The sequence below is a fragment of the Misgurnus anguillicaudatus genome, chromosome 9 (genome assembly GCF_027580225.2).
Source record: "Misgurnus anguillicaudatus chromosome 9, ASM2758022v2, whole genome shotgun sequence".
Taxonomy (NCBI): Eukaryota; Metazoa; Chordata; class Actinopteri; order Cypriniformes; family Cobitidae; genus Misgurnus; species Misgurnus anguillicaudatus.
In genome coordinates, this window is record NC_073345.2 from 22,295,823 (window position 1) to 22,321,823 (window position 26,001).

Consider the following 26,001-nt stretch of genomic DNA (forward strand, 5'->3'; position numbering starts at 1 on the left):
GAGATTGTTTTATGTTAAGAATTTTATTAGGGGGCACAAAGGGATGCACCTTAAAAAAAGGGGGGGTTGCATGCCGAAAAGTTTGAGAACCACTGTTTTAAGTAAATGTTTAAAACCTTTAATCGATCTGCCTTACATCCTTATAAATATATCACTAGCCAACATGTTTTGGCTTTAAACAGCCTTGTTTAAAATACATATCCATTATCTACAAGAAACATCATTTACCCACCGTTTCAGTTTCACAGACGCGGCTTAAGGCAAGTCCTAGACTAAAACACATGTTTGAGCTGTCACAACTGAAAATAACTTGCACTGACAGATCTTAAAACAAGCCAGTGCCATTGATTTGTCTCAAGATACACACCAGAAATGTCTTTTCCTTGAGCATGTTTATAAAATATGCTTAAACACCTTAATACAGACTACATACAATTAATAATAGGAAAATAGTAGGGCTGTCAAAAGATTAATCGCGACAAACAAAATAAAAGTTTGTGATGCATAATGTGTGTGTGTGTACTGTGTATATATTATGTGTATATGTATGAATTTAAAAAAATGTTATTTAGGTATATTTTTGATTTATATTAATGATATAAAATATATAAACATATATAAATATACATGTAAATGTTTCTTAAAAGCGAGGTCCATGATCTCTGAAAGCCAATGTTGACATTTGAAATCACCTAAACAAACACGCCCCCACCCCAATAGAATCTCGACCTTCATTTGATAAACCCGCCCCACACATATGCAACCCAGGCAACGATGTCGATAAGTAGACACGCCCCTTACTGCTGATTGGCTACAAGTGTGTTTTGGTAGTCAGCCCGACTCCCTTTTCCAAAGTGTTTTTTTTTTCAAAATCACACACCCCGCCTTTAAATACAAACATTAAGATGTGTGTATATATAAAATAATTACACACAATACACTTACATAAATTATGCAAAAAAAACGTTTATTTTGTTTGCGGTTAGTCGCAATTAATCTTTTGACAGCCCAACAAAATTAATTAATTAGTTAATGTATCACCAGTTGTTCTTGATCACGACACAAAGATTTTTTTACACTTCTAAAAAAAAATTCTTTTTAGCTGATTAAATATTTAAAAAAATTAGTATAACTAGAAAAACAATATATATTGATTATTATAGGATCCTCCTCGGTTACTTATCTTACAATAATAATATTCCACCTATAGGCTATCATTAAAAAATATTTTATAAAAATGAAATACCGCTCCATTCAAAAAAGGTATTTAAAAAATGTGTTATATAAAATATAACATAAATATTTTACATTAAATGTAATAAATATTTAAAGATAAAGCAATAATGCGATGTTAAAAAGCTTTCATTGACAGGTCGAGGGTTTTCCAGGGACTGACGCTTCCAGTTTCAGTTTATCAAGTCAGTACTATAAATGTTAACCAAAGTACACACTCATTTTGGACATTTGAGTACAAACAGTAACTTTAATGCCTTTTTGACCATATGCATCTACTGTTGTTTATCCGATCTGCGTGCTAAACTTTATTCTCCCAAACTTACAAAATAAAAGCAGGCATATACAGCTCACAGCGTGGTTAACTTTCAACTAGCTGTTACATATTTGTCCTACTGGCCAATTTCTACCATATACCCCTTGTCCCAGTTTTCTTTAAACCTTTATTTAGCGCCCGAGTTGTTGTTTTTACCCAGAGACCTTTAAGTCAACCGTCTGCCTGGCTGCTTTCCAGTTCGGCAATGTTCGCAAACATACATTTGTATTTAACTTACCTGCTGCGAAGTGAAGTGGGGTGGACTTTCGCCCGGCCATATCTTTCGCGTTTACATTAACCGAATCCACCAGTCTCTTGACCCGAACCACGTCCCCATTTCTGCAGGCCTCAAAAAGCTCCCTAAAAGCCCCACTCGTCCCGCAGCCGCTGCCTCCAGGACTGGCACTACCGGAGTCGGGAGTGGAGCCCGCACTACTGCCCCCGCCGGTGGTAGATGAGCTAGTGCTACTGGAACTGCTGCTGCTGGTGCTTAAGAGCGGAGCGGGGATTTCTGGAGTGATCTCCGGATCCCCGATGTTCTCGGGCTCCCCACCAGCAGCGGATCCGCCGGTATCAGGGGGAGAGTCTGGAGGAGTAAGCGGACTGGACCCCGGTCTCGGGGGTGATAAGTTTTGTTGTTGTTGTTGCTGCTGCTGGGAAGTGCGACGAGACGTCGCCATTTTCGCACACAGATCCCCCTCTGGCAGGAAAAATAGTCGGGGAGAACTTCCGGGAAGTGTCACGGTTCAACTTCCGGTTACAAAAGCTCAAGATTGAAAAGGATAGTTTGATAGATAGATAGATAGATAGATAGATAGATAGATAGATAGATAGATAGATAGATAGATAGATAGATAGATAGATAGATAGATAGATAGATAGATAGATAGATAGATAGATAGATAGATAGATAGATAGATAGATAGATAGATAGATAGATAGATAGATAGATGTTGGGTTCTTATTGGTGGAGTGTGAATGGGAACCAATTAAGTACCAATAGAAAGTCCCAAAACATTGTAAACTACATACACGAATTAAACACATTTAACGGTTAATATCTGATGATTTATATAAGTAATGGGAACTATTAAAATTGCATTGTTTTTAAAAAAGATTTTTCTGTAGTTTTGAGAAGGAGGCAGATAAACAGTAACTGCATTAAAGGGATAGTTCACCCAAAAATTAAAATTCATGTAGTCACTCTCATGTTGTTACAAACCTGTAAAAATGTACACAAATGAAGATATTTTTAGGAATGTTTGTAACCAAACTGTTCATGAGCCCCATTCACATCAATGGTATATTCCTACTATTGAAGTGAATGGGGCTTATGATCGGTTTGGTTACAAACATTCCTCAAAATATCTTCCTTCATGTTCAACAGAACAAAGACATTTATGTAAATGATGACAGGATTTTCACTTTTGGGAGAACTATCCCTTTAGGTTGCTGTCCTTTGCCTACAACAGCATCTGTTAGCTTGATCCTTGTTACATAATGAATTTGATTACGTGAGAATCCTGATATTCTTATCATACAGAGTCAACCTTTAATGTTTACACAAAGCTATTCGAGTTTAAATCAGGAAATAAATAAACAGTTTTAGGATTTTGCAACATGAGGGCAAATTTAAAGCATTGACCATGTTATCTTTAAAAGCCTTTAGTGTCTCAGATGTTTGGGTATATCTGTCTTACAAATATAAGATGCTTTAAAAAAAAATCAAATATCAATTTAGATAAAAATAGTAATGTATCACATACAAAACAATTTTACATGGCTAGGTATTTTCCTCAGTTCATGCAGTGAGAGACAGATCTGTTGCTAACATTGTATACATTCATTATACAAAGTATCATTGATACACTTAAGCTATGGTTCAAGCTATTACAAAGGTAATTTACCTGTTGTTTATTTGCTTGTTAACATAAATAATCTACTCTGGCGCGACTCTGTTGTTATTTGGCCACGAAAGCCGCTTGCTTATGTTGTTGCTGGTGAAACCGTCTATGTTTTAGAAAGTAAAAATGTATGAAGAATGTGTCACGTGTTTTGCGATCTACAGCTGCTTCATTTCCATCTTCCTGACAAGTTTCATCACCTTGCCCTGTCAGTCACAGATTTTCACAAATGACCCCTACAGCCACTGTAACAAACCCCCTGCGGTGTGCTTTCCGCACAGTTGTCATAAATCACCTTTTATTTTAAGTAGTCAATAATGTAAACAAGCATAAATACATTTTTTAAGTACAATATTTCCAGTGAAACCATTTGTCATACTATTTATGTATTTAAGTATATATATATATATATATATATATATATATATATACACTTAAAAATGTGATTTATATACCACATTTACATGTAAAGCATATTCAAAAATAAAAGCATATTTCAGATAAAACTGTCTTGATTTGTACAGAATGATTTAAAAGATATTGGATATCGCCATTCATTTGACCTTTTCTTGTCCCCATTATATGTCTTATCTATTGATTTGAAAAGGTTAAAAAAGACACCTAACGGTGTTGATTACATCTTAATTTGAGTTTACATCATTTGAATCACAAAGATATGTGCATGTTTAGCTTTTTGAGTTGTTGTATATCATGAGGTTTTCTGTCTAATAATGCAGTGTTCCTCCACATTAGGCTACATTTGAACTTTAAGGGTTAACATTCAAGATGAGGTTGGTATACCATTAAAACCAACATAGTCACTTTGGGGAAGTTTGCATATGTTTGCAATGCCCCCGAGCAGTTATTTCAGTCATCTAAGACCAAGTCCTTTTTCAACTTAAATGAGGAAAGTATCTTTAAACTTGCTGGCTAAAATTAAAATGAAACAACATATTTTCAACCAAAAATTAAACCTGACATCAACTGTACATTAAATACTGTTCTTTAAGCTTAAAAATATTTGTTCAGGTCTCCCTAGCTACTTTGCATGTGTAAAGACTGTCTGGCTGTGCCAAGTACTTCACAACACACTGCACAGAACCCCTCCTCCACAGAATCATCAGTCTTTAACTATTGATAATTGGCTCTTTTTATTGCAAGTCAGGACTTCTGTCGCTAGAGCGGTCATATTAAAAGTTGCCCTTTTCCCCATTGATAGCAATAGAACTGCAGCATCCAGTTAATATATATTATTTTTGTTTGAAAACCTTAAAATCTGTATATGTGAGGTTCACACATAAAAACCTGGTCAATCCTCTTTCTATAGGTAGCTCTTTAAGGGCTGTCAGATAGTGTTGGGGGTGGGGTTTAAAGTTTTATGACATTTTATGAAATATATACATTTATCATACATTCTATGTAATCAAACATTACATAAATAAAACAACCAAAAAACAGAACTGTAAAATGTATGTATTTGGTTTAATAAATTAGTTAAGTTTGAGATTGCTTTCCCTTTTTGTCATGAATTTTCTTTGTGGGCCACACAGGGATTTACCCTAAACAAAGAGCCCTCAAGCAAGCTGAAAAAGTTTGAGAACGACTGTCCCTGAAAACAGACCAGTTCTTAGACAGCATGCCAACACAGACAGAAATCAGTTAGGCTACAAACCAAAAGGTATTTAGTTTCCTTTATGAACCACGACCATTGCAACAGCACTGAACAGCTAACCTTTGGTAAAAGGCATCTTTTTAAATATAGATGAGATTATAAATCAGGGTTGCAAGACATGCTTCGAGGCTCTATCTCACGTTCGCATTCTGCTGAAATAAATGACTGTCTTTCTGTCAGGATGTATAGCTTAACTCCATACATTCATATCTGGACGATTTTGAAACAGCGGTAATACAGTCGCAGTTCGACAACAAGTGTGTGCGGTCAGCCATCAGCACATATAATAATAACAATATTGTGTTTTAATATTTGGACCCACTTGTAACCAGCTGCTGTTATATCTGCTTGCAAAATACATAGGCCTATAAAAAAATGCTGCCCTTAAAAAAAAACTTAAATTGGTAACTCTTAAATAAATGAAGTTGTATACATTTACATTTTCTTATTTTAAGTAAAATTTAAGATTAAAATATAAAAAATAAAATTACTTTTATTGGTAAAACCTACTTTTTTTTAAACGTACATTTTCTCACTTATATGGCTGCAGCCTCCGGAGGTCGCATTTCGAGGCACCATGCGTCATCAAGGCTGTCTTATTTCAGAATATTAACAATTATAAAGTTGACTATTATTCTTAGTTAATCGTAAATTGTTTTAATATGCTTATGACTTGTGAATGTAATGCTTAGTTAACTTAAATAAACCAGGCTTGATGACGTATGCAGCCTGCATCTGCGATCTCCACAGGCGGCAGGATTAAGGATTGAAACGGCCCTTTAACCAAGCATGAACTCCCTTAATTCAGTTTAATTCACATTTATTTATATGGCGCTTTTCTTTCTTTCTTTTTACAGAAAATGTATGCTTATATTAGTAAGTAAAAGTGATTAGCAAAATTAACATGTATATTAAAGCAACGATGAGGTGATCATTAACTGTTATTATGCATTTGAATTAAATATACCTCCCCCTGAATCTCGCTCACTCCAGCTACTAAGAAAAGTTGACATCCCTGAAACTCACTTTACAATTCTTAACTCCTGAATGCAAATTAACACAAATACACGAATGCAAATTAGTACAAATACGCAAGATCTCTACGCCTAATCTCAGGTTAACTAATTCATAAAAGGCAAAAACCTTTCCTTTGCATTTACAGAATCCCAAATCTAGCGTGGCTGTGAATGCAAGTGCAGGTTATTGAGTTCATGTATGTACATGTTGACTGACAGGAGAAAAAGTGGTGGATATTTTTACAACTTCGCGGAGACTTCGTCGAGCATGGCCTACTGACCCCCAGTCCCACAATCACGTGACACCCATCGATCCGCATGGGGTGCATGCATGCCCTTTAGGACTGCTGTGATTGGTTCAAGCAAGTTGTCCATGTGAACACCGGCTGATCTTTGGCAAAAATGCATTTTGGGTGCCGGGTACTACACCGGTGTGACCCAGTACAGCACACACTCATGTTGGTGGAAGGTTTCAACGCGTGTTAACTAAAGCCTTTATTAATTAAACGAGACATTTAAATGCCGTAACGCAGGTAAGCAACAAGTTACGCTTCTGTGAGAGCCACTTAACGTGATGAATTCATTCACGAGCTCATTCGTTTTTTTAATCATAGGGAGGAAACTCGTACTTTAAAGTAGTCATGCTCAGGAAAACGACAACAAAACCAGGAAGAGACGTGCACGCTAGCCATCCTCGGGGCAGGTTTAACGTAAATATAACAGTGTGAAGGAAAACTTGCACAACAAATTTAGCTAAATCAACGATATTCCGGGCTGGATAATCTTAGATGAAGATAGTATTATGGTATGGCGTGATGCTGTGTTGAGTTGGACCCAGGCGAATGCTGCAACAGCAAATGAGCTCCAACAGGTGTGAATTTAACTATTTGCTTCTTCACTTACCTTGCCAATTCGTATTGCTACAATTCACAGTTATATACTTGCTACTTTTTTGTTTGCTCGTGCTGCCGGAACAATGTTTCATTGTTCTAACCGCATATGGTAAAATGCTACGTATCTTACGCATTGTACGTTTTTGAGAAAAGCTGATTGAAACTGCACTGTTCTTTTATAATTTTTTACTTATTTTAGTGATTATTTAGCGAAAATGTGTGCTTAAATGTAAATGGTTATTGTATATGTGAGTTAGTAAAAGTGCATCTTTAAGATGACTGCTTTTACAAGCAACGTGTCTTTAGTCTTCAATATTTTATTCATGTTGTTTCGTTCACATAATAGAGTAAATTGTCGTAAATTTTAGGATTTTCTGTCGTTTAAAAGTGCTGAATGTAATTTAGGTATTTTAAATAATGAACACTAGGGGGTGCCAAATATCCCCAGTTTTATTTGTGCTTCACGGGCCTTTCCAAATCCAATATATGGCCTCCAGCTAAGATAAACTTTGACTTGCTTAATATAAACTTGTGTGACCTGCTTACTGGCACCATTACGTAATATTTAATTATTTAACCCTCCGTTTGTATTGATCACTGCTTGCTGTGCGTGACGTTTAAATATTTTAAACTTAATTTATATTAAAGGTGCAGTGTGTAACTTTTAGAAGGATCTCTTGACAGAAATGCAATATAATATACAAAACTATATTATTAGTGGTATATAAAGACCTTACATAATGAACCGTTATGTTTTTTATTACGTTAGAATGAGACGTTTTTATCTGCATACATCGAGGGTCCCCTTACATGGAAGTCACCATTTTGTGCCGCCATGTTTCTACAGAAGCCTTTAACGGACACATTTTTTATAAAGTTGTCTCCGACAATGACATGTTTGTTCTGTGGCAGCTACCGTAGCTTCTCCATGCGTTTCGGTGAATGGTGGACTGAGCAATTCACAATCTTACTGCTAGATACTGCTGAAATTTACACACTGCACCTTTAAGCACTAGTGTACTGTAGTAAGTGTAACATTTAAACTGGTCATGTTTTGCACCCTTTCATCATCTTACAACCAAAATGATTTAAAGAAAAAGAACATGTATTCATGTTATTGTTCATGTATTTTCAGTGTGTGTGGCTGCCCTCCCAACGAATCCACAATGCCTATCGAACTGGCCATGCCGCTTTATCTGTCCCATGAAGAGTTTCTGAAGCAGAGAACGTCGAAATTCAGCAGGCCTTTGCGGCCATGCCTGCACCAGTTTAGTTTCAGTTCTCGCAGAGTCAGCGCACCCCTCCCAGTGCCTGGCAAAGCCAAGAAACGGGTATCTTTTGCGGATCACAAGGGTCTTAATCTGACAGTGGTGAAGGTCTTCTCCGAATACGATGACCCCATAGAAATCCCAAGCGACATTGAGCATTTTTTAACCTCTTCGCTCACTCTTCAAGAAGAAAAGAACAAACGAATCCTCGACTTCGACCAGCCATCCGCAGATTACGTGAAGTTTCGCCAGCGCATTGAAAACGATCACGTCTGCCTTGAGCACTGCATGCTTAAGGAGAAATGTATAGCGGGTACGGTCAAAGTCAAAAACCTTTCCTTCGAAAAGTCTGTGAAACTCCGCATTACGTTTGACACTTGGAAGACCTACACTGACGTAGAATGCCAGTACGTAAAGGACACCTACACCAGCTCAAACCGCGATACTTTTTCGTTCAAAGCAAATTTACCTGATCAAGTGCCACTACATGAATGCATTGAGTTTGCCATCTGCTATGAGGTCAATGGACTCACACTCTGGGACAACAACCAAGGACAGAATTACAAAATCATTCAGTCAACGATGAAAAAGAGTTCGAGTGACACGAGTGATGGCCAGCAGCAGCATGGCGTGAGTGACTGGGACGTTAATTTTGACAGATATGGCAGCCCTCGATGTTCAAATGGAATCGTTCCCAGTTGGCCAAGTTACGCTGGATATGAAGACATTGGTCCATATTACTAAGAGTCGTCATCAATAATGGACTACATTTGCAATGAAATGAGTTATGTTTTTTAAAAAATATGGTTCATGGTGCAATACAAATATGTAATTATGAAGCAAATTGCATTTGTTTTTACATGCTTGTATGATGCATTTATGTTAGTTTTGCAGGGATGTGTTTTTTTTCCGATTTGAGATTTGTATATATTCTGTCCTGCTGCTACTCTCTGTGGACCTTGGAAAAATGTATAGTTAATTTCTTACTTGGTATTGTGCTTAATGACTGGCCAGTATGTATTCTAAACCGTACGTTGTGACTATATACCTTCGGTTTAAAGAATGTGCTGTTTTCTATTGAAAAGCCAAATTGGCAGCTGAAGGCAAAAAGAGATTGACCTAAGCAAAGGGTACGTTTTTTTTTTCTTCTCCATGAATGTAAAACAATGAAATTGGACTTTTCCTGAATGAACCTTGATTGATATATGCTGTTAAATATGCTACATTTCATGTTTTTTAAATGCTATGAAAACTCTAAAGAAAGTCACTGTGTTTTTTATTAGATATGGTGTATTCTCACTGTAATTGTCTACACAACAGGATTATACTAGTTCGCTGTTAGGTTGATGTGTATTTATATATAATTTGTTCTGGATAATGTATGCACTTTAATTTGTTGCAGTGTTTAATTCCTTTTCACCCATTTTAATGTTTATACCTGAACACGGAGTTTTCAGGACCACTTTAAAGACTTTGTTGAAAAGAAGTTTTTTTGGCGGTATTGGGTACATTCAATATGTGCATTTTAATGCAATGTTTTAAATGTTCCCCTATTTGTTGAAAATAGAAATAAAGTATTAGCGTTTGAAGCAGTTGACTTCTGACTTGTGTCTTTTCTGTACAAACATTTACAAACTTAATTATTTGTTGTTTGGAAGCTGTAAAATGCGGTTTCCTGGACGGGGATTAGACCAGTCCTAGACTAAAATAAATGTAAGAGCTGTCCAAACTAAAAAACAACTTGCACTAACATATCAAATACATCATACATTTGTTTTGCCTCAAAATGCAAATAGTAATGTTTGAAGTAAGGCATGTTTGTTAAAACTAGTTATATTTCCTAATTAAACTAAGGCGTAGTCCTGTTTTAGGCTAATCCCTATTCCTGTTTTAGGATAATCCCTAGTCCTGTTTTAGGTTTATCCCTATCCGGGTAACCACCCTTAATTGTTATACTCGATGCTCTATCTTTGTGACTTCCAGCGGCAACTACACTAGTCAACATTTGAAATTGATCAAAACCTTTTATAAAAACTGTCTTAAAACCAATCCCCAATACACATTCTTATCTTAGGACAACTTTGATTAAATTTTTTAATCCACTTCAAAAGTTGACTAGTATATTTTAAAATTTCAAGACTGAGGGGGGCTTTTATTGTGGAAAGTCCTTTTATTTTGTAAATTCTTTTGATGACGTTTTCCTGTAGACGTTCGAACGGGAAGTTGTTTGTGCTTGGCGCACATTTAGGAAAATCGCTTTTCAGTTTGATTATTTGCATCGGTGTTAAATAAAATGTATATATATCCACGAAATAAGCCAACCAGTTAAAATACAAAATTTAGTGTTGTCATATATTCCGTAAGGACCGACTTTCAGGGAGACACCTCGTGTGGACGCGCGAATAACAGATGTGTTTTTGAAATGAAATAGACTGTCAAAGCTCAATGGATTCTCAGAAGGAGTCTGACAAAAATAAAACTGCAGCGTCTGAAAAAGATCAAGAGGACCGGTGTTGCTCTAATGTAAGTATAGTAATACTAAAAGTCTAGTTTTGTGTTTAATGTACGTTAGTTCATTTCGTCTTAGCTCTGAAACCGCTATTATTTATATGAGCTGCGTGCAACGTCATGATTATGAAGGGGTTGTACACTTGCATTTATTATTGAATTTAAGAGAAATCTAAAGCAACTTAGTATTTTATTGTCTCTCTTTTAGACCTCTAATAAAAATGAGGCGCAGGAGCCTTCATCCCAAAATCATGGAGATTTCAGCGATCCGGTATACAAGGAGATCGCAGTGGCAAACGGCACCATTAACCGAATGAACAGAGATGAGCTGCGTGCCAAATGTGCCGAGTTAAAGCTTGACACACGGTACTGTAATAGATCTATGTGTATTATAAATGTACTCTTTACTGTTATGTATAGTTTAAAGCTGTTTCTTATTTCATAACCTCTTGCTTTTCTCAGGGGTGTTAAGGATGTGTTGAAGAAACGCCTTAAAAACTACTACAAAAAGCAAAAACTGATGCATTTGGCTGCAGGGGCAAACGGTGATCAATATTTTGACTTCATCTGTGTGGTGGACTTCGAGGCAACTTGTGAGGAGAGTAACCCACCTGACTATCACCACGAAATAATCGAGTTCCCCATGGTTTTGATTGACACACGCAGCTTGGAGATTGTGAGTTGGTGAGGGAACATACAGATGTTGTAACACATTGATCAGTGCAACAGTAATGTTTCTGGATAGTAGTTTAATGAGATCATCTTATCTTGATCAACAGACTCATCCGAATACTGTCATCTTAAAGGGGACATATCATGAAAATCTGACATTTTTCATGTTTAAGTGCTAAAATTGTGTTCCCAATGCTTTTATCAACCTAGAAAATGTGAAAAAGATCAACCCAGTAACTTAGTTTAGTAAACCATTCTCTGCAATTAAGTTATTGAAATTTGTCTCCCCTTGTGATGTCAGAAGGGGATACCACCCCTTATTCTGCGCTATCAAACTACTGCATTATCATTTAATGCAGAGATCAGCTCATTTGTATTTTAAAGTACACACCCAAAACTGAATATTTTTGCTTACACCTACAAAGTGGAAGTTTTAACATGCTACAACCCCAAATCAGAAAAAGTTGGGACACTCTAGAAATTGTGAGTAAAAAAGTCATGGAATAATTTACAAATCTCATAAACTTATATTTTATTCACAGTAGAATATAGATAACATATCAAATGTTGAAAGTGAGATATTTTGAAATGTCATGCCAAATATTAGCTCATTTTGGATTTTATGAGAGCTACACATTCCAAAAAAAGTTGGGACAGGTAGCAATAAGAGGCCAGAAAATATTAGTGTACATATAAGGAACAATTGAAGGACCAATTTGCAACTTATAAGGTCAATTGGCAACATGATTGGGTATAAAAAAGCCTGTCAAGAATAGCACTGTCTCTCAGAGGTCAAGATGGGCAGAGAATCACCAATTCCCCCAATGCTGCAGCGAAAAAAGTTTTCTAAGTTTCTCTGAGAAAAATTGCAAAGAGTATGAAGTTATCATCATCTACAGTGCATAATATCATTCAAAGATTCAGAGAATCTGGAACAATCTCTGTGCGTAAGGGTCAAAGCTGGAAAGCCATACTGGATGCCCGTGATCTTCGGGCTCTTAGACGGCACTGCATCACATACAGGAATGCTACTGTAATGGAAATCACAACATGGGCTCAGGAATACTTCCAGAAAACATTGTCAGTGAACCCAATCCACCGTGTCTTTCGCCGTTGCCAGCTAAAACTCTATAGGTCAAAAAAAGAAGCCATATCTAAACATGATCCAGAAGCCCAGGCGTTTTCCCTGGGCAAGGCTCATTTAAAATGGACTGTGGCAAAGTGAAAAACTGTTCTGTGATCCAACAAATCAAAATTTGAAGTTCTTTTTGGAAAACTGGGATGCCATTTCATCCGGACTAAAGAGGACAAGGACATCCCAAGTTGTTATTAGCGCTCTTTTCAGAAGCCTGCATCTCTGATGGTTTGGGGTTGCATGAATGCGTGTGGCATGGGCAGCTTACACATCTGGAAAGGCACCATCAATGCTGAAAGGTTTATCCAAGTTCTAGATCCATATGATCCCATTCAGATGTCGTCTCTTTCAGGGAAGACCTTGCATTTTCCAACATGACAATGCCAGACCACATACTGCATCAATTACAACATCATGGCTGCGTAGAAAAAGAGAAAGATGCGACAAAGAAGACCTAAGACCGTTGAGCAACTAGAAGCCTGTTTTAGACAAGAATGGGACAACATTCCTATTCCTAAACATTGGTCCTCCTCCAGCTGTTCCTTATATGTACATTTAAATTTTCTGGCCTCTTATTGCTACCTGTCCCAACTTTTTTTGGAATGTGTAGCTCTCATGAAATCAAAAATGAGCCAATATTTGGCATGACATTTCAAAATATCTCACTTTCAACATTTGATATGTTATCTATATTCTACTGTGAATAAAATATAAGTTTATGAGATTTGTAAATTATTCCATTCCTTTTTTACTCACAATTTCTACAGTGTCACACCTTTTTCTGATTTGGGGTTGTATAATAAATTATCTGTGGGGTATATTGTGCTAGAACTTTACATATGTACTCTACTGTACTGTACAAAAGTCTTGTGAAATGTCCTCTTTAATGTTAAAAAAGCATTTTAATTTTTAAACACTTTAAAAACGTGTTTTTTATTCTGTTACTGTCGTTGCAGGTTGATTCATTTCAAGAGTATGTGAAGCCTGAAGTAAACCCACAACTTTCAGATTTTTGTGTGAAACTTACTGGAATCACACAGGTGAGGTTTCACAGAGTGCTTACTGAATTAAATTATATTTACTTTGATATATATATACATAGTCTAAGTATGTTGTTTTTAAATGAAAATGTTAACACATTTTGTTTTTAGAAATTGGTGGATGAGGCGGGTTCATTTCATGCAGTTCTTAAGCGAGCAGTTTCTTGGCTGCAGGAGAAGGAACTTGGCACAAAGTATAAATATATGTTTTTGACAGATGGGTAAGGATTGAATATCAGTTTTAAGCTTGGCTGTAATAACACATAGGTGCAGTTTCCCAGACAGGGTTTAGGACCTGAAGAGGGCAGCACTCTTTTAACACATTTTTACACCATATATTGTAGCATTGAAATACCCAAATGTCAAAAAAGTTACTCAATCAATGAACAGCACTAATAAAGCCAAATTTTACAGATCATTAACTAAAAAAAGTTGGTTTAGGGTTTAGTTACTCTTTAATATGCTGTCCTCTGCTTCTTTTGTGTCCTTCGATCTGTCTGTGTTTTCGCCTGCTTTTTTAATGTAAAGCTGCTTTAAAACTATTAAAAAATTGTGAAAAGCTCTATATAAATAAATTGAATTGAATAAACCCTTCTTGGCGAAACATCCCCATAATGTGCAATACCATAATATGTCAATACTACGTTGTATAACTTACTCCTCTTCTGTGTAGGTCATGGGACATGGGAAAATTTCTTTATACTCAATGTAAATTGAGTGGCATCAGATACCCACAGTTTGCTAGAAAATGGATCAATATCAGAAAATCCTATGGAAATTTTTATAAGGTTGGTGGTAGTTTTTTATATTTTTACAGTTTTAAATTCTGTAAAAATTTAAGTGAATAATATTTTTTACAAAATCAAATAGCTTTCCTGTTTTTATATTAAATATGTACAAACATACACAGTTTTTACAAGTTTACAAACACCTTGCAGATCATGGAAAATATTCTAAAAATATTAAAGGAATATTTAACTTTCATAAAAAAATTCCCGATAGTTTACTCACACCCATGTCATCCAAGAATTTTATGTCTTTTTTTTGTTTCTCTTTATTGGACCCCAACAGTTCACAGTTTCAATGCAGTTTAAAATTGCATTTCAACACAGCTTCAAAGGGCTCTAAACGATCCCAAACGAGGCATAAGGGTCTTATCTAGCAAAACAATAGTCATTTTCGTCAAGAAATGCAAAAAATTCACTTTTAAACCACAACTTCTCGTCTTGCACTAGCCATGTAAAGGGCCAGCACGACCTTACAAATTGTGTAATCACTCAAAAGGTCAAGCATTACATTTATGAAACGCACATTTGCGGACCAATGTAAACAATAAACTGACACAAAGACATTAATTAGTATTATTCAACATACATGGGACTGGTCTTCTTTCTCCACACTTGTAAACACTGAAGCGGTAGTTCGCATACGTCATGCGTGACCTTTCGACGTGATTACGTAAGGTCACGCTGGTGCTTTACACAGCTAGTGCAAGATGAGAAGTTGTGGTTTGAAAGTGCATGTTTTTTCTTTTTCTTGGTGAAAATGACGATCGTTTTGCTAGATATGACCCTTATTTCTCGTTTACAATTGTTTAGAGTGCTTTGAACTGCATTAAAACTGTAAACTGTTAAAAATCTATTAAATTGAGAAACATTCTGGAATGTTTTCCTAAAAAAAATAAAAAAATTAAATAAAATAGTAATTCTTCTCAACTGAACAAAAAAGACATAAACATTATAAATATTCCTTTAAGGTTTGTTTTTAATTTAGTACTTTTTGTTGTAGTTTTTTTACATAAAAGAATTACCCAGTAATTTTGTGGTAGTTTCTTTTTGGTCGTAAGCTATTATATGATCATTCTAAAATGTTCATACTGGTCTCTTACAGGTTGCTCGTACTCAGACTAAACTTATCTGCATGCTGGAGAATCTCGGCATGCAGTATGAAGGTCGTCCCCACTGTGGTCTAGATGACTCCCGCAACATTGCTAGAATTGCTATTCACATGCTAAAGGACGGCTGTCAGCTCCGGGTCAATGAGTGCTTACATTCTGGGGAACCACGGAGTGTGCCCATTTCTGCCTCTTTTGAAGGAGCACCAGCACCTCAAAATCCCAAGAACAGAGACTGAAATGAAAATCAAAAGGATTCTCCAAAAACAGCATTTTAGTTTCTAGATGTGGCCAAACTCGAAAACATGTTAATGTGTGACCAAACCTCAATGTTGATTTGAAACCTAGTGCATTATTCAGCTTTAGTAAAAACCGCTTTATGTACACCACATAACTGGGGCAGACCAGTAATATACTGCTTTCATTTGTGATAATAATCTTAGCTGTAAAAGTTCATATCATAGCAGCTCAAGGATCAGGAGAGTGGTGCTGTGCTTTCACCCTTACAGTGAGTTATATACTATGTACTGTATACTGAAATTTGCTCTGGAGGAAGTTGAAGTGCGCCGAGGTTGTGGACAAAACAAATGACATAATTCCCCTTTTCAAGCCTGATAGATGGTCAATAATTGCACATTTATTTTCTTCCCTGTTGTATATTCACAGAGAACTAAAAGCTCAATTTGTATTTTATTGTCAATAAACAAAATGTTTATGTCTTTATTTGATTTCCCTGTAAAAGCAGATATATGATGATGCATCTACAAATTAACATTAATAATAAGCAGCCTCTTGAGATTTGATTTTTTGTAAACTACATTTTTGTAGGATGTAAAACTGCTTCATTTGTGCACTTTGCTCCCATGGTCAAGGTAAAGATTGGGTATGGTTATGCAATATTTGGCGAACACAAAGTTCCCTATGTTGAAGGCCACCATATGTCCCTTAATTTGTCAAGGGTATACAGTATAACATATGAAGACAAGGCACATGATATCAACCATTGTTAACATTTAGATTTGATTAGAAACACTATTGCTGTATGGTGGGAAATGCATATGCGCGTCATGCCCAATAGATGGCGACAAACAACACAATGTGATGTAAAATGTAAACAAAGTCATCATGGAGGGAGGTCGAGCTTTGCATGACGATGGTTTGATTAATCCTGCTACATTTAACTTTTTTGTATTTTTACAGGTTGCCATGGCACATATACATAAGTCCAATCCTATCTGAAATTGTTATATTTTAATTTAGATGTTTTTAAAGCCCGTTTTACACTGGGTACTATTATTAGTCCTATATTATATTAGTTAGCCCAAAACAATCGGGACAACAATTAATTAAACACTAAACCTTAGCAAACTACACACGAGCAATATCACGCATATCACATAAAACGCTGCCTTTATAATAAATTACGCGCATGGAATTTCGACGTCACCACCCAGTCGACCAATCACATTCTTTGTTTATGCAAGGCTTGCGTTCTCAGTTCTTTTAATTTTATTTCTTTTTAATCTCAAAATAAGATAAAAAAATGGGGAATACTTTAATTTTCACCTGTAGGAATCACTGTTGTACATATCAATGCTATAAAAATTTAAATAAACATAAGTTGCTCACGTAAAGAAGAAAAGCACAATATTACATTTATATTAAATATTTAAATAAACTTTCATAAAGTAATAAAACAGACGTTTATTATTACTATTATATTACGTTCTCAGTAGAGAAGGTGTGTTCACGGCTGTGACGCAATGCTGCCCTTCTGAACGCTCCGCGCGCGGACTGCATGCGCAGAGAATAGGCGGAGACACACAGGGAAAGACTGAAGCAAACACCGCTGCCCTTCTTTCATTCTCACAGACTGGATATGCCTTAGATATTACCTCTTATGTGGTATCAGAGGACGCGCTGGCGTTACCGCCAGCCACACGCGCTGGACAGATTTGACTTTTGACGCGCGCGTGTGTTTTTTATCCCGTGGTCGATGGCGCAGATGAAGAGGATGCGTGAAACAACGCAGCCCAACCCTGTTTTCTTGAATGCGACTGAAAGGAGCTACGTTTTTTGGGAGTTGTTTACGTGTTGGGTTCTTATGTGGAGTAGTCTAACCCGAATCGATAACGCAAGCGAAAGCAGCACAATGCTTCCAAGGTGATTGATCTCCGTGCTCAATGAAAACAAGGAGGAGAGCTGAGCAGATACGATGGCTGAGGAGAATAACCTGAAGACAGCCAGATTATGGAGGGATGCTGCTCTGCGCTCCAGGAAGCTGCGGAGCAACCTGCGACAGTTGACCCTGAGCTCCAAAAACAGCCAGAAAATCACATTACCCGAGGACATAAAGGAGATCGAGGTCCTCAATCTGGGTAATAACTCCCTTCAGGAGCTCCCAGAGGGGCTGGGCTCGACCCTGACAAAGCTTCACATACTAGTTCTCCGTAGGAACAAGTTTACCACCATTCCCTCTGCAGTATTTCAACTTAGTCAGCTGGTTGAGTTAGACATGAGTCACAATTGCCTGAGCCACGTTTCGGAAGATATTGATCTTTTAAAGGGGCTTAGAAAGTTGTGCATTAGTCATAACAAAATCCAATACCTGCCATCTCAAATTGGGACTTTGCAGTGTCTGGAGGAGCTCGATGTCAGCTTCAACGAGTTACGTGATTTTTCCGGGTCTTGGTCAAAGCTCAGGAGGCTCAGAACACTTGATGTGGATCACAACAAGCTAGAGCGTTTCCCATCTGAAATACTCGCCCTCAGTGACTTGGAAGAGCTCGACTGCTCTGGGAATAAACTCGAGGGTCTTCCGGGGAACATCATGATGCTTCAGTCTCTTAAAATAATGTGGCTCAGTAGCACCCATCTCACCTCCTTACCTGAAACATTTTGTGAGCTCCAGAACTTAGAAAGTTTGATGCTTGATAATAATTTGCTCACGAGACTGCCACAATCATTTGGAAAACTGCAAAAGTTGAAAATGCTTAATCTTTCGTCAAACTCTTTCGAAGATTTTCCTCAGGTTATTATCAAAATCACTAGTTTGGAGGAGTTGTATTTAAGCCGGAACAAACTGACGTTCCTCCCTGAGGAGGTGGGACAGCTGTGTAATCTCGCTAATTTGTGGTTGGACAATAATAGAATAACATTTCTCCCGGACTCCGTTGTAGAGCTTGGGAAATTAGAGGAGTTGGTTTTACAGGGTAACCAAATTGCCATACTCCCGGACAATTTCGGAAAACTTGCCAAAGTCAACATTTGGAAGGTGAAGGATAATCCTCTCATTCAGCCACCGTATGAAGTGTGCATGAAGGGAATCCCCTACATAGCCGCCTATCAGAAGGAGCTTGCACACTCCCAAACTGCAGTAAAACCCAGACTTAAACTTGTTTTGATGGGCCACAAAAATGCAGGGAAAACCACACTCAGGCAGTGCATTATCAGTAAACCATCAGATGCCAAGATGGCAATTGGAGGTAGAGGCATTGATGTTACAAACTGGGTAGCGGATGCTGATCGGAGTCTTACTTTCATCGTATACGATTTGTCGGGTAAACAAAACTATGATCTTATCAAACCATTTTTCCTCTCTCCTGGAGCTCTTTATGTCCTGGTGGTGAATCTGAGATTGTACACATCAAAGAGCTTTTATTCCCAGGTTGGGTATTTTTTGCACCTGCTCAGTGCCAAGGTGCCACATGCGGTGGTGTGCATTGTGGGCACCCATGCTGACCTGTGTGAGGAGTTAGAGATTGAAGAAAAGTGCCTGGATATTCACAGACAAATTTCCATCCAGGAAAAGTTGGACACTGAATGCTTACATGTGCTCACCTTGCAGGTCGACGATGCCCTCGAGCAGGGCTTCGGTGTTCGGACGTGTAGCCCACATGTGCCGTTTTATGGCGTTACGGATAAAAACTTGAGACGTAAAAAGTCCCAGTTGCAATATATGCTGAACAATCGATTACAAATCCTGTCTCCTGTGATTTGTGTCAGCTGTGTGTTGGCACAGAGGAACATTCAGCACTTGAAAGAAAAGCTCATGTCTGTCGCTGATCACAGAGAGATTTTCCCCAACCTTCACAGAGTGCTGCCGAAATCATGGCAGATGCTTGAGGAGCTGCATTTTAAGCCGCAGGATTTATGGCTTTCCTGGTGGGATTCAGCCCGGTTGGGCCTGCAGGCGGGACTGACGGAAGACCGCCTGCAAAGCGCTCTGTCCTACCTACACGAGAGTGGTAAACTTTTGTACTTTGAAGACAGCTTGACACTAAAAGAATACGTCTTCCACAATCTGCCACGATTTATCGCCATCTTAAACGTCTTTTTCCAGAAGGACCTTGCTGCGACGCTTGAGAAGCTGGAGACAGAGGAAGATGATGGAGATGCCCCCAAGGCTACTCAGATGCACAGTCACATTGAAGCGTTTGTTTTGCACGGCGTGCTGCCGTCAAACGTCATTCGCTTGCTGCTTAAACCCCTAGTACAGACACAGCAGGACTTGCACCTGATCATGGAACTGCTGGAAAAAATGGGGGTGTGCTACTGTGTCAACAAACCTCGCAGTAAGCCACTTAATGGTGCAACCGTCTGGTATAAATTCCCCAGTCAGGTGAGCACTGAAGAGCCCCACGTCAAGCCCTCGACCGGTGGGAGCTCATCCGTCCCCGGTCAGGTCTTTTCAGTTGAGCAGCTGCAAATTGAATACAGGTTTCCTTTTCTTACCCCTCTTGGACTTTTTGCACGTTATAGCGTGCAAATCAACAGCCACGTGGTGCAACGGTCCGACGGAAAGCATCACATCTTTGCCTACCGGGGTAAAGTGCCCGTGACGGTGAGTTACCGGCTCTCTCGGAGCAGGCTGCAGGGTGAGACCCTCTCCATTTCCAGCCGTGCATCTTTGCCAAATATCTGGACAGCTTGGCAAGCCATTATTCCCCTGGTGGAAGAGTTAAATGTTCTTCTGCAGGAATGGCCTGGCCTTCACTACTCTGTGCATGTCCTGTGTTCCAAGTGCCTAAAGAGAGGATCCCCTAACCCACATTCCTTTCCAGGTTAGTGCTTTTTCTTCTTTGTTTTTTTCTTGATCTTATGATTTTGTTAAATTTGCACTGTGCCAAATCAAATTGAGGATCAAATCCATATTGCCTCGTATACAGAACTGTGCAAAAGTCTTCATTCCACCATTAGATTTGTTGTTTTTGCAATGGTAAAATTACCATATCTAATTATTTCTCATTCTGTTTATTAGAATACAACTGGAAAATACAGAAAATTTGTATGCGGTATTACAAAACAGAATAAAATTATAAGCTAAAGTGTGACCTCCCCTTACACTTTAGCAATAGCAGTACCTGCAGGTTCTCTTGAATATAAATGTAAAGCAACGCTAATCTATTGACTTCAGGATTTCAGTCTTCTTAAAAGAGTGCAAGACGTGTTTAGTGTCAACGGAGGTCATACTAAATATTGACTTTTGCCTAATGAAGCTTTTATGTTTTGAAGGTTGTTTTTTTTATTTTTAGTGTGTGTACACATTCCCATTTTGTTCTGTATGAAAAATGAATATGGTTGGTCATTAAAACTTATTTTGATGGTGGCTGCCTTAGACTATTGCACATGACCCACATTTCTATGCAGGTTAGCGCTTTTCTTTGTTTTCCCTTATGGTTTTGTTTAATTTCTTGCACTTTGCCAGATAAAATTGGGGATACGTGTATAATAACTTTCTTTAATGCATCATGTATTTTCTTTTTATATTCTTGGAGCGTAAATTGAGATTGGATTTCGTATTGGAAAACAAATTGTTGACATTCTTTGCTAGACATGTGGTTCAATTGCACTTTTATGGCTACAGACCTAATGAACTGATATAACTCGTTGCTCATATGCAGCAATTAATCAGCCTTGTGTCTTAGAGTAAATAAAGGGAAAATTGCCCCAAAATAAAAATTCTGTCATTTTGTACTCACTCACTACAAGTTGGTACAAACCTCTATAAAATTTCTTTGTTTTGATGAACATAAAGGAAGATATTTTGAGAAATGTTTGCATCCAAATCGATCAGAGGCCCCATTGACTTCCATAGTATTTTTTTCCTACTATAGAAGTCAATGGGGCCTCGGATCGATTTGGTTACAAAGATTACACAAAAATATCTTCCTTCGTGTTCATCAGAACAAAGTAATGTATATGAGAGTATACAACATGAGATTGACTAAATAATGACACAATATTCGTTTTTTTGGTGAACTATCCCTTTAATACTGCAGTGATAGAAGAGATAATCTTCGCACAATGGCAGTTTATGTCTGCAAATGCTAATACACTAAAGGGTGGATCCATGTGAAATGAAATCTTTTTGGCCTGGATCTATGCTAAACAAAGAATGAGACATGGCGCGCATTGGCAGGAGGCGTTGTCTCGCTGGGCTTGAAGCCACACCTAGTAACACACATTAGCTGGAGCTGCCTGCCGTGCTGCTGAGCACCCAGCTACAGCATTAAAGAGGGTCGCCATGACAACATTATATGCCTCACATCATGGGATGCAGATGAGGCCAGCACAGCGGTCAATGCTGCAGGGCAGATAGCTCAGATTTATTGATGCATTTGGCAGATGCTTTTATCCAAAGTGACACGCAATCCATTACAAGGTAGGTATACATTTATCAGTATGTGTGTTCCTTAGGGATCGAATAATGCAATGTTCCACCAACTGAGCTACAGGAACATTATGCCAATATGTCTTTTCCTTAATAAGGATGTGAACTCCTTATAAGTCTTTGTAAAAAACACCTCACACCTTTTGAACTTTTAAAAGGATTGAGACATGGGGTGAATTATAGTCTTGCAAACTAGTTTTTAGTATCTCACCGAGTGATATTTCTGTATATTGTAATTTGCTATTTTTATATTCAGTGTTGAAACTGGCACAGGAGAGTGTTTTTTAACTTAGTGATGGCTTATGTAAGACACATTTGCTCAGGCTCAACAGGAATTACTTGAGCTTATGTAAGGAAGTGTAGACATACAGTATGAATATGACTTAGGGTTTCACATAGCCTTGAAAGGAGGTGCAATTTTCTTAGCCATTTTGCAGTTTTTAACAACCTGAGGCCCTGAGATAAGTTTTAGAGGATTTATAATGTTGGTTTATCATGATGTGGATTTACATGTGGTCGTGTTGATGATCTATGCAATGCAATGGCAGTCATATGTTTTAAATGTGGCAACATACTTTTTAGGTTCTTTGTATTAAAAAAAATCAATGCATTATGTTGCATGCATTGGTATAATATTAAGATTATGTACATGTATTTGAATATTTTAATAGTAGATTTTTTATGTATGGATAAATAGCTGGACAGGACATCCTTTTTGCAGCCCATTTCCAACATCTTTCCGCTTGACCATTCCCTGTCACATAACCATGAACTCAGGCGGACTGTCTTTGCAATGGTAAAGACTTGTTTGAGTGCATTATCTCTTAAGCAATTAGTTTTAAAGATTCAATTAGTTAAGTCATTATTGTAAACACATATTGATTGCACCCAGATGGACTATGGGGGTGATTCTCACGAAAACTTGGTTTTAAAAATGTCAAGCATGAAAATGTAAAAATTGCTTAAATTTACTTTTTTTCCCACTAGACATTGAAAAACAAAGTCTGGAGTAAATGGGAACATTAATTTAAAAACTTTTACTCATCATTTAACACTTTTTGTAACATAATTTAAAAAATTAGTCCTAAAAAATCTCATTACCGCAACAGTCAGAAAACATCAACACTGACATATTTTCAAAATGACATGACAAACCTGAAAGAACATAATTTGGAGATTCTGCACATGCATTTAAAATCAAAGTATTATGCTTCTATTAATTAAATTAACATTTAATAAGCATCTGTTGCGGTAATGATAATCAAAATGTCGTGTAAGCATTCTGACAAGACAATATTTCAAATTAACTGTAAAAAAATGATCTTACCTGGTAGCCATCTTGAAGTAACTGGTCCATGTGCTTGGTCACTCAAAATCAAACTTTATTAAAATTCTGTATGTGTGCTTTAACTGTTCTCAAAAAGTGTTGCGGAGGATGAGAACATCAGGCATGGACACATAATTTTCCTAATTTTTCTTCATTATTATTATACATGAATTCAGTAAATATTTTTTCTTTCATCTAAAGTAGTCTAGCAAAACATCCATTTATTTTTTTTCTTAATATTTTTGTGTTAATTTGATTAAATTACAACATAACGCATGTTCAAACACAGCCGGACACATTGCGGTAATGAGAATTTCAGCAGAAAATGAGATCAAATTTACAATTATAAATTCTTATTTTGAAATCACACATTGTGCAAGTAAAAACACAGTATTGTGTTAATTCTGATGCTTTTTAATGTTACTATATTACACATTTTAAAGCTAAAATCATTAGTGCCGTGGTGTTTCAATGGTTTCGTGAGAATCACCCATGGACAGACTTTTAGAAATTTAGCAAGGTACTTAATCTTACCATATTTGGGAATTATATTTTTGGCCTGCTTGCATGTTGATTTAGTTTTGAACCTCCATTCTCTGACAGACTAAACACAGTGAAAGTAATTATGGCCATAGAGAGCCAGTTTTACGTTGCAGAGTTGCTGGGGCTTTTGGGTTTATGTAGATGTCGCATAAGCAGATACGAGCAAAAATGCTAATATATTAATTTACATTAGCAATGAAGGCCAACTTTAACGCTTTTATGGTAACAATAACTTTTTACCCTAGCGTGTGAGAGCTTGCCTGGTTGTACAGTGCATAACACGCTTGAGATAAATAAAGCTGGTAGACGTGTTTTGCAGGTGATTTAAACCTGCTGACTTGAACATACACAGTTAGACTTTACCGCCATATTTAGCTAAGCAAAGGTCACTGGTTGCTCCTCCGCACATACTGTATTACAACTGTCAAGCTTGTTTTCAACAACCATATTACAGAAAATTCCTATATTAATGGTTTAATGTTCCAAATAAGGTCCAAATTGAAATCATCATCATGGTTATACTAAGCAAATAAGTTGGATTCAGATTTAGGATGTTTTTGTAATACAGCCCTCGGTTATAATGATGCAACGTTGCTTCTTGGAATAGGATATATATTTGGAGATATATTTATAAAAAACTGTCATTGAGTCCATGAGAGTCTAAATTGAGATGGCAGCAGGTACAGTAACACACGTTGTAGCCAACACTGACCCTCAGTCTTTTGGTTCTTCTTCTTGGTATGAGATGTATGAGAAATGAGAGCTCTATCTTTGTTCCCAGAGTTAAATTGAGTTGCTGCACGTCAGAGCTAGAGTCACATGCACTCCCAGCACCCTATTTTTAAGTCTAAGAAGTTGCTTTTTTATTTATTTACTTGACGTCCATAAGTATACACTTACTTCAAATCTGCTTCATCTCTGTTCCAGGCCATTAAGAAATGCCACTTTGTTGTTAGAATCTGCTAAATGCCACGTCCATTTTTGCACCAAAAAATCATTGTGAATCACATTCAGACACATTCAGTTCCCCTTGTGAGGATTTGGACCTGAATACAACCAGAATGTGACGGCCACATGCATCACAGCGACCCCTAATGTGTGGTTTAGTTTCTTCATTTTTACATTCTGACTTTTATCATTTGCAATGTTGTTTATAGGGATGCATCGATCGATTGGCCGCAGATTGGTATCGGCCAGTAACGGCATTAAATGACTCAAATGGTATTTGCTAAATTTGTCGATCTCATGAGCTGATCTTTCCATTTACTTTTGTCATCATGGGGCTTCTGAATGCGGCTGCAGTTAGAGAGCATTTTTACGCAGTGTGAGCATTTTTATAACCTGTTGCTCATGTGCGAAGTGCAGATTTGGTTTTCTCTCTTTGCCTTTACAGATATATGTGTATTTTCTATGACGACGTGCTTCGGTCCTAATGCTGCGTCTACACCAAACGCGAATAGAGCGTCTGGCGCAAATTATGTCTATGTTAAGTCAATGTAAAGATGCATTTACGTGCGTCTGGAGATCTCACTGCTTGAATGAGGCATTTAGAGCGCCGCGGTAGATGTGAGTTCCCCTCATTCGCTTGTCCAGTTTGCGCTAATGACGGAATTTGTGTCTGACACCCGAGTTGAAAAATGTAAACTTTGGCGTCAATTCGCGTCGCGTTAACCAATCAGGACCCTGCTTGCTGCTGTGGTGGCAGGCCCGCTCTGAGTCACTCCTTGCCCCTTCCACAAAAATCAGATTTCGCCCCGGACGCACAAATGCATTCAAAATGTTCAAGCGGCAAACTAGATGCGGTAGACGCTCTATTTGTGTTTGGTGTGAACGTAGCATAACAGCGTGACGCGTCTTCACATCCCCATCAAACAGCGTATACAACACATATTTATTGCGGACAATTG

General features: G+C 37.5%; 4 protein-coding genes across 9 annotated transcripts in view; 3 read left to right on the top strand and 1 right to left on the bottom strand.

The window, feature by feature from the left end:
• tnksa (tankyrase, TRF1-interacting ankyrin-related ADP-ribose polymerase a) overlaps positions 1–2,265 on the bottom strand; it is a 122,709-nt gene extending 120,444 nt beyond the window's left edge. For 2 of the 4 annotated variants that reach the window (XM_055180783.2, XM_055180781.2), the window contains exon 1: positions 1,788–2,265. In XM_055180783.2, the coding sequence (XP_055036758.1) occupies positions 1,788–2,229 (442 nt within the window). In that variant the 5' untranslated portion in view covers positions 2,230–2,265. The remainder of the gene's footprint in view (positions 1–1,787) is intronic. The other 2 variants (XM_055180784.2, XM_055180782.2) reach the window with 1 other exon arrangement.
• A 4,248-nt stretch (positions 2,266–6,513) lies between these two features.
• On the top strand, positions 6,514–9,899 carry ppp1r3b (protein phosphatase 1, regulatory subunit 3B). Of its 3 annotated transcripts, XM_055180295.2 has the most exons (3): positions 6,517–6,674; positions 6,756–7,012; positions 8,170–9,899. In XM_055180295.2, the coding sequence occupies exons 2-3, from the start codon at positions 6,984–6,986 to the stop codon at positions 9,044–9,046; spliced, it is 906 nt and encodes a 301-aa protein (XP_055036270.2). In that variant the 5' UTR covers positions 6,517–6,674; positions 6,756–6,983; the 3' UTR covers positions 9,047–9,899. The 3 variants fall into 3 exon arrangements, with proteins under 3 accessions (XP_055036271.2, XP_055036270.2, XP_055036269.2); XM_055180296.2 differs by lacking the exon at positions 6,756–7,012 and having other exon boundaries at positions 6,514–6,674; XM_055180294.2 differs by having other exon boundaries at positions 6,518–7,012.
• Positions 9,900–10,480: 581 nt separating this feature from the next.
• eri1 (exoribonuclease 1) lies at positions 10,481–16,274 on the top strand. Its single transcript, XM_055180293.2, has 7 exons — positions 10,481–10,825; positions 11,019–11,176; positions 11,273–11,486; positions 13,574–13,657; positions 13,769–13,878; positions 14,331–14,445; positions 15,548–16,274. The coding sequence occupies exons 1-7, from the start codon at positions 10,748–10,750 to the stop codon at positions 15,788–15,790; spliced, it is 1,002 nt and encodes a 333-aa protein (XP_055036268.2). The 5' UTR covers positions 10,481–10,747; the 3' UTR covers positions 15,791–16,274.
• A 1,055-nt stretch (positions 16,275–17,329) lies between these two features.
• mfhas1 (multifunctional ROCO family signaling regulator 1) overlaps positions 17,330–26,001 on the top strand; it is a 36,074-nt gene continuing 27,402 nt past the window's right edge. The window contains exon 1 of the mRNA XM_055179796.2: positions 17,330–20,614. Coding sequence (XP_055035771.2) covers positions 17,767–20,614 — 2,848 coding nt within the window. The 5' untranslated portion in view covers positions 17,330–17,766. The remainder of the gene's footprint in view (positions 20,615–26,001) is intronic.

What these genes read in the sequence shown, in the direction of transcription:
- ppp1r3b (XM_055180295.2), top strand. Translation starts at nt 6,984, where the DNA reads ATGCTGCAACAGCAAATGAGCTCCAACAG. An exon ending in CAGCAAATGAGCTCCAACAG is followed by an intron (nt 7,013 to 8,169) that starts GTGTGAATTTAA and finishes ATGTATTTTCAG; the next exon opens with TGTGTGTGGCTGCCCTCCCA.
- eri1 (XM_055180293.2), top strand. Translation starts at nt 10,748, where the DNA reads ATGGATTCTCAGAAGGAGTCTGACAAAAATAAAACTGCAGCGTCTGAA. An exon ending in AACTTACTGGAATCACACAG is followed by an intron (nt 13,658 to 13,768) that starts GTGAGGTTTCAC and finishes TTTTGTTTTTAG; the next exon opens with AAATTGGTGGATGAGGCGGG. An exon ending in TATATGTTTTTGACAGATGG is followed by an intron (nt 13,879 to 14,330) that starts GTAAGGATTGAA and finishes TCTTCTGTGTAG; the next exon opens with GTCATGGGACATGGGAAAAT.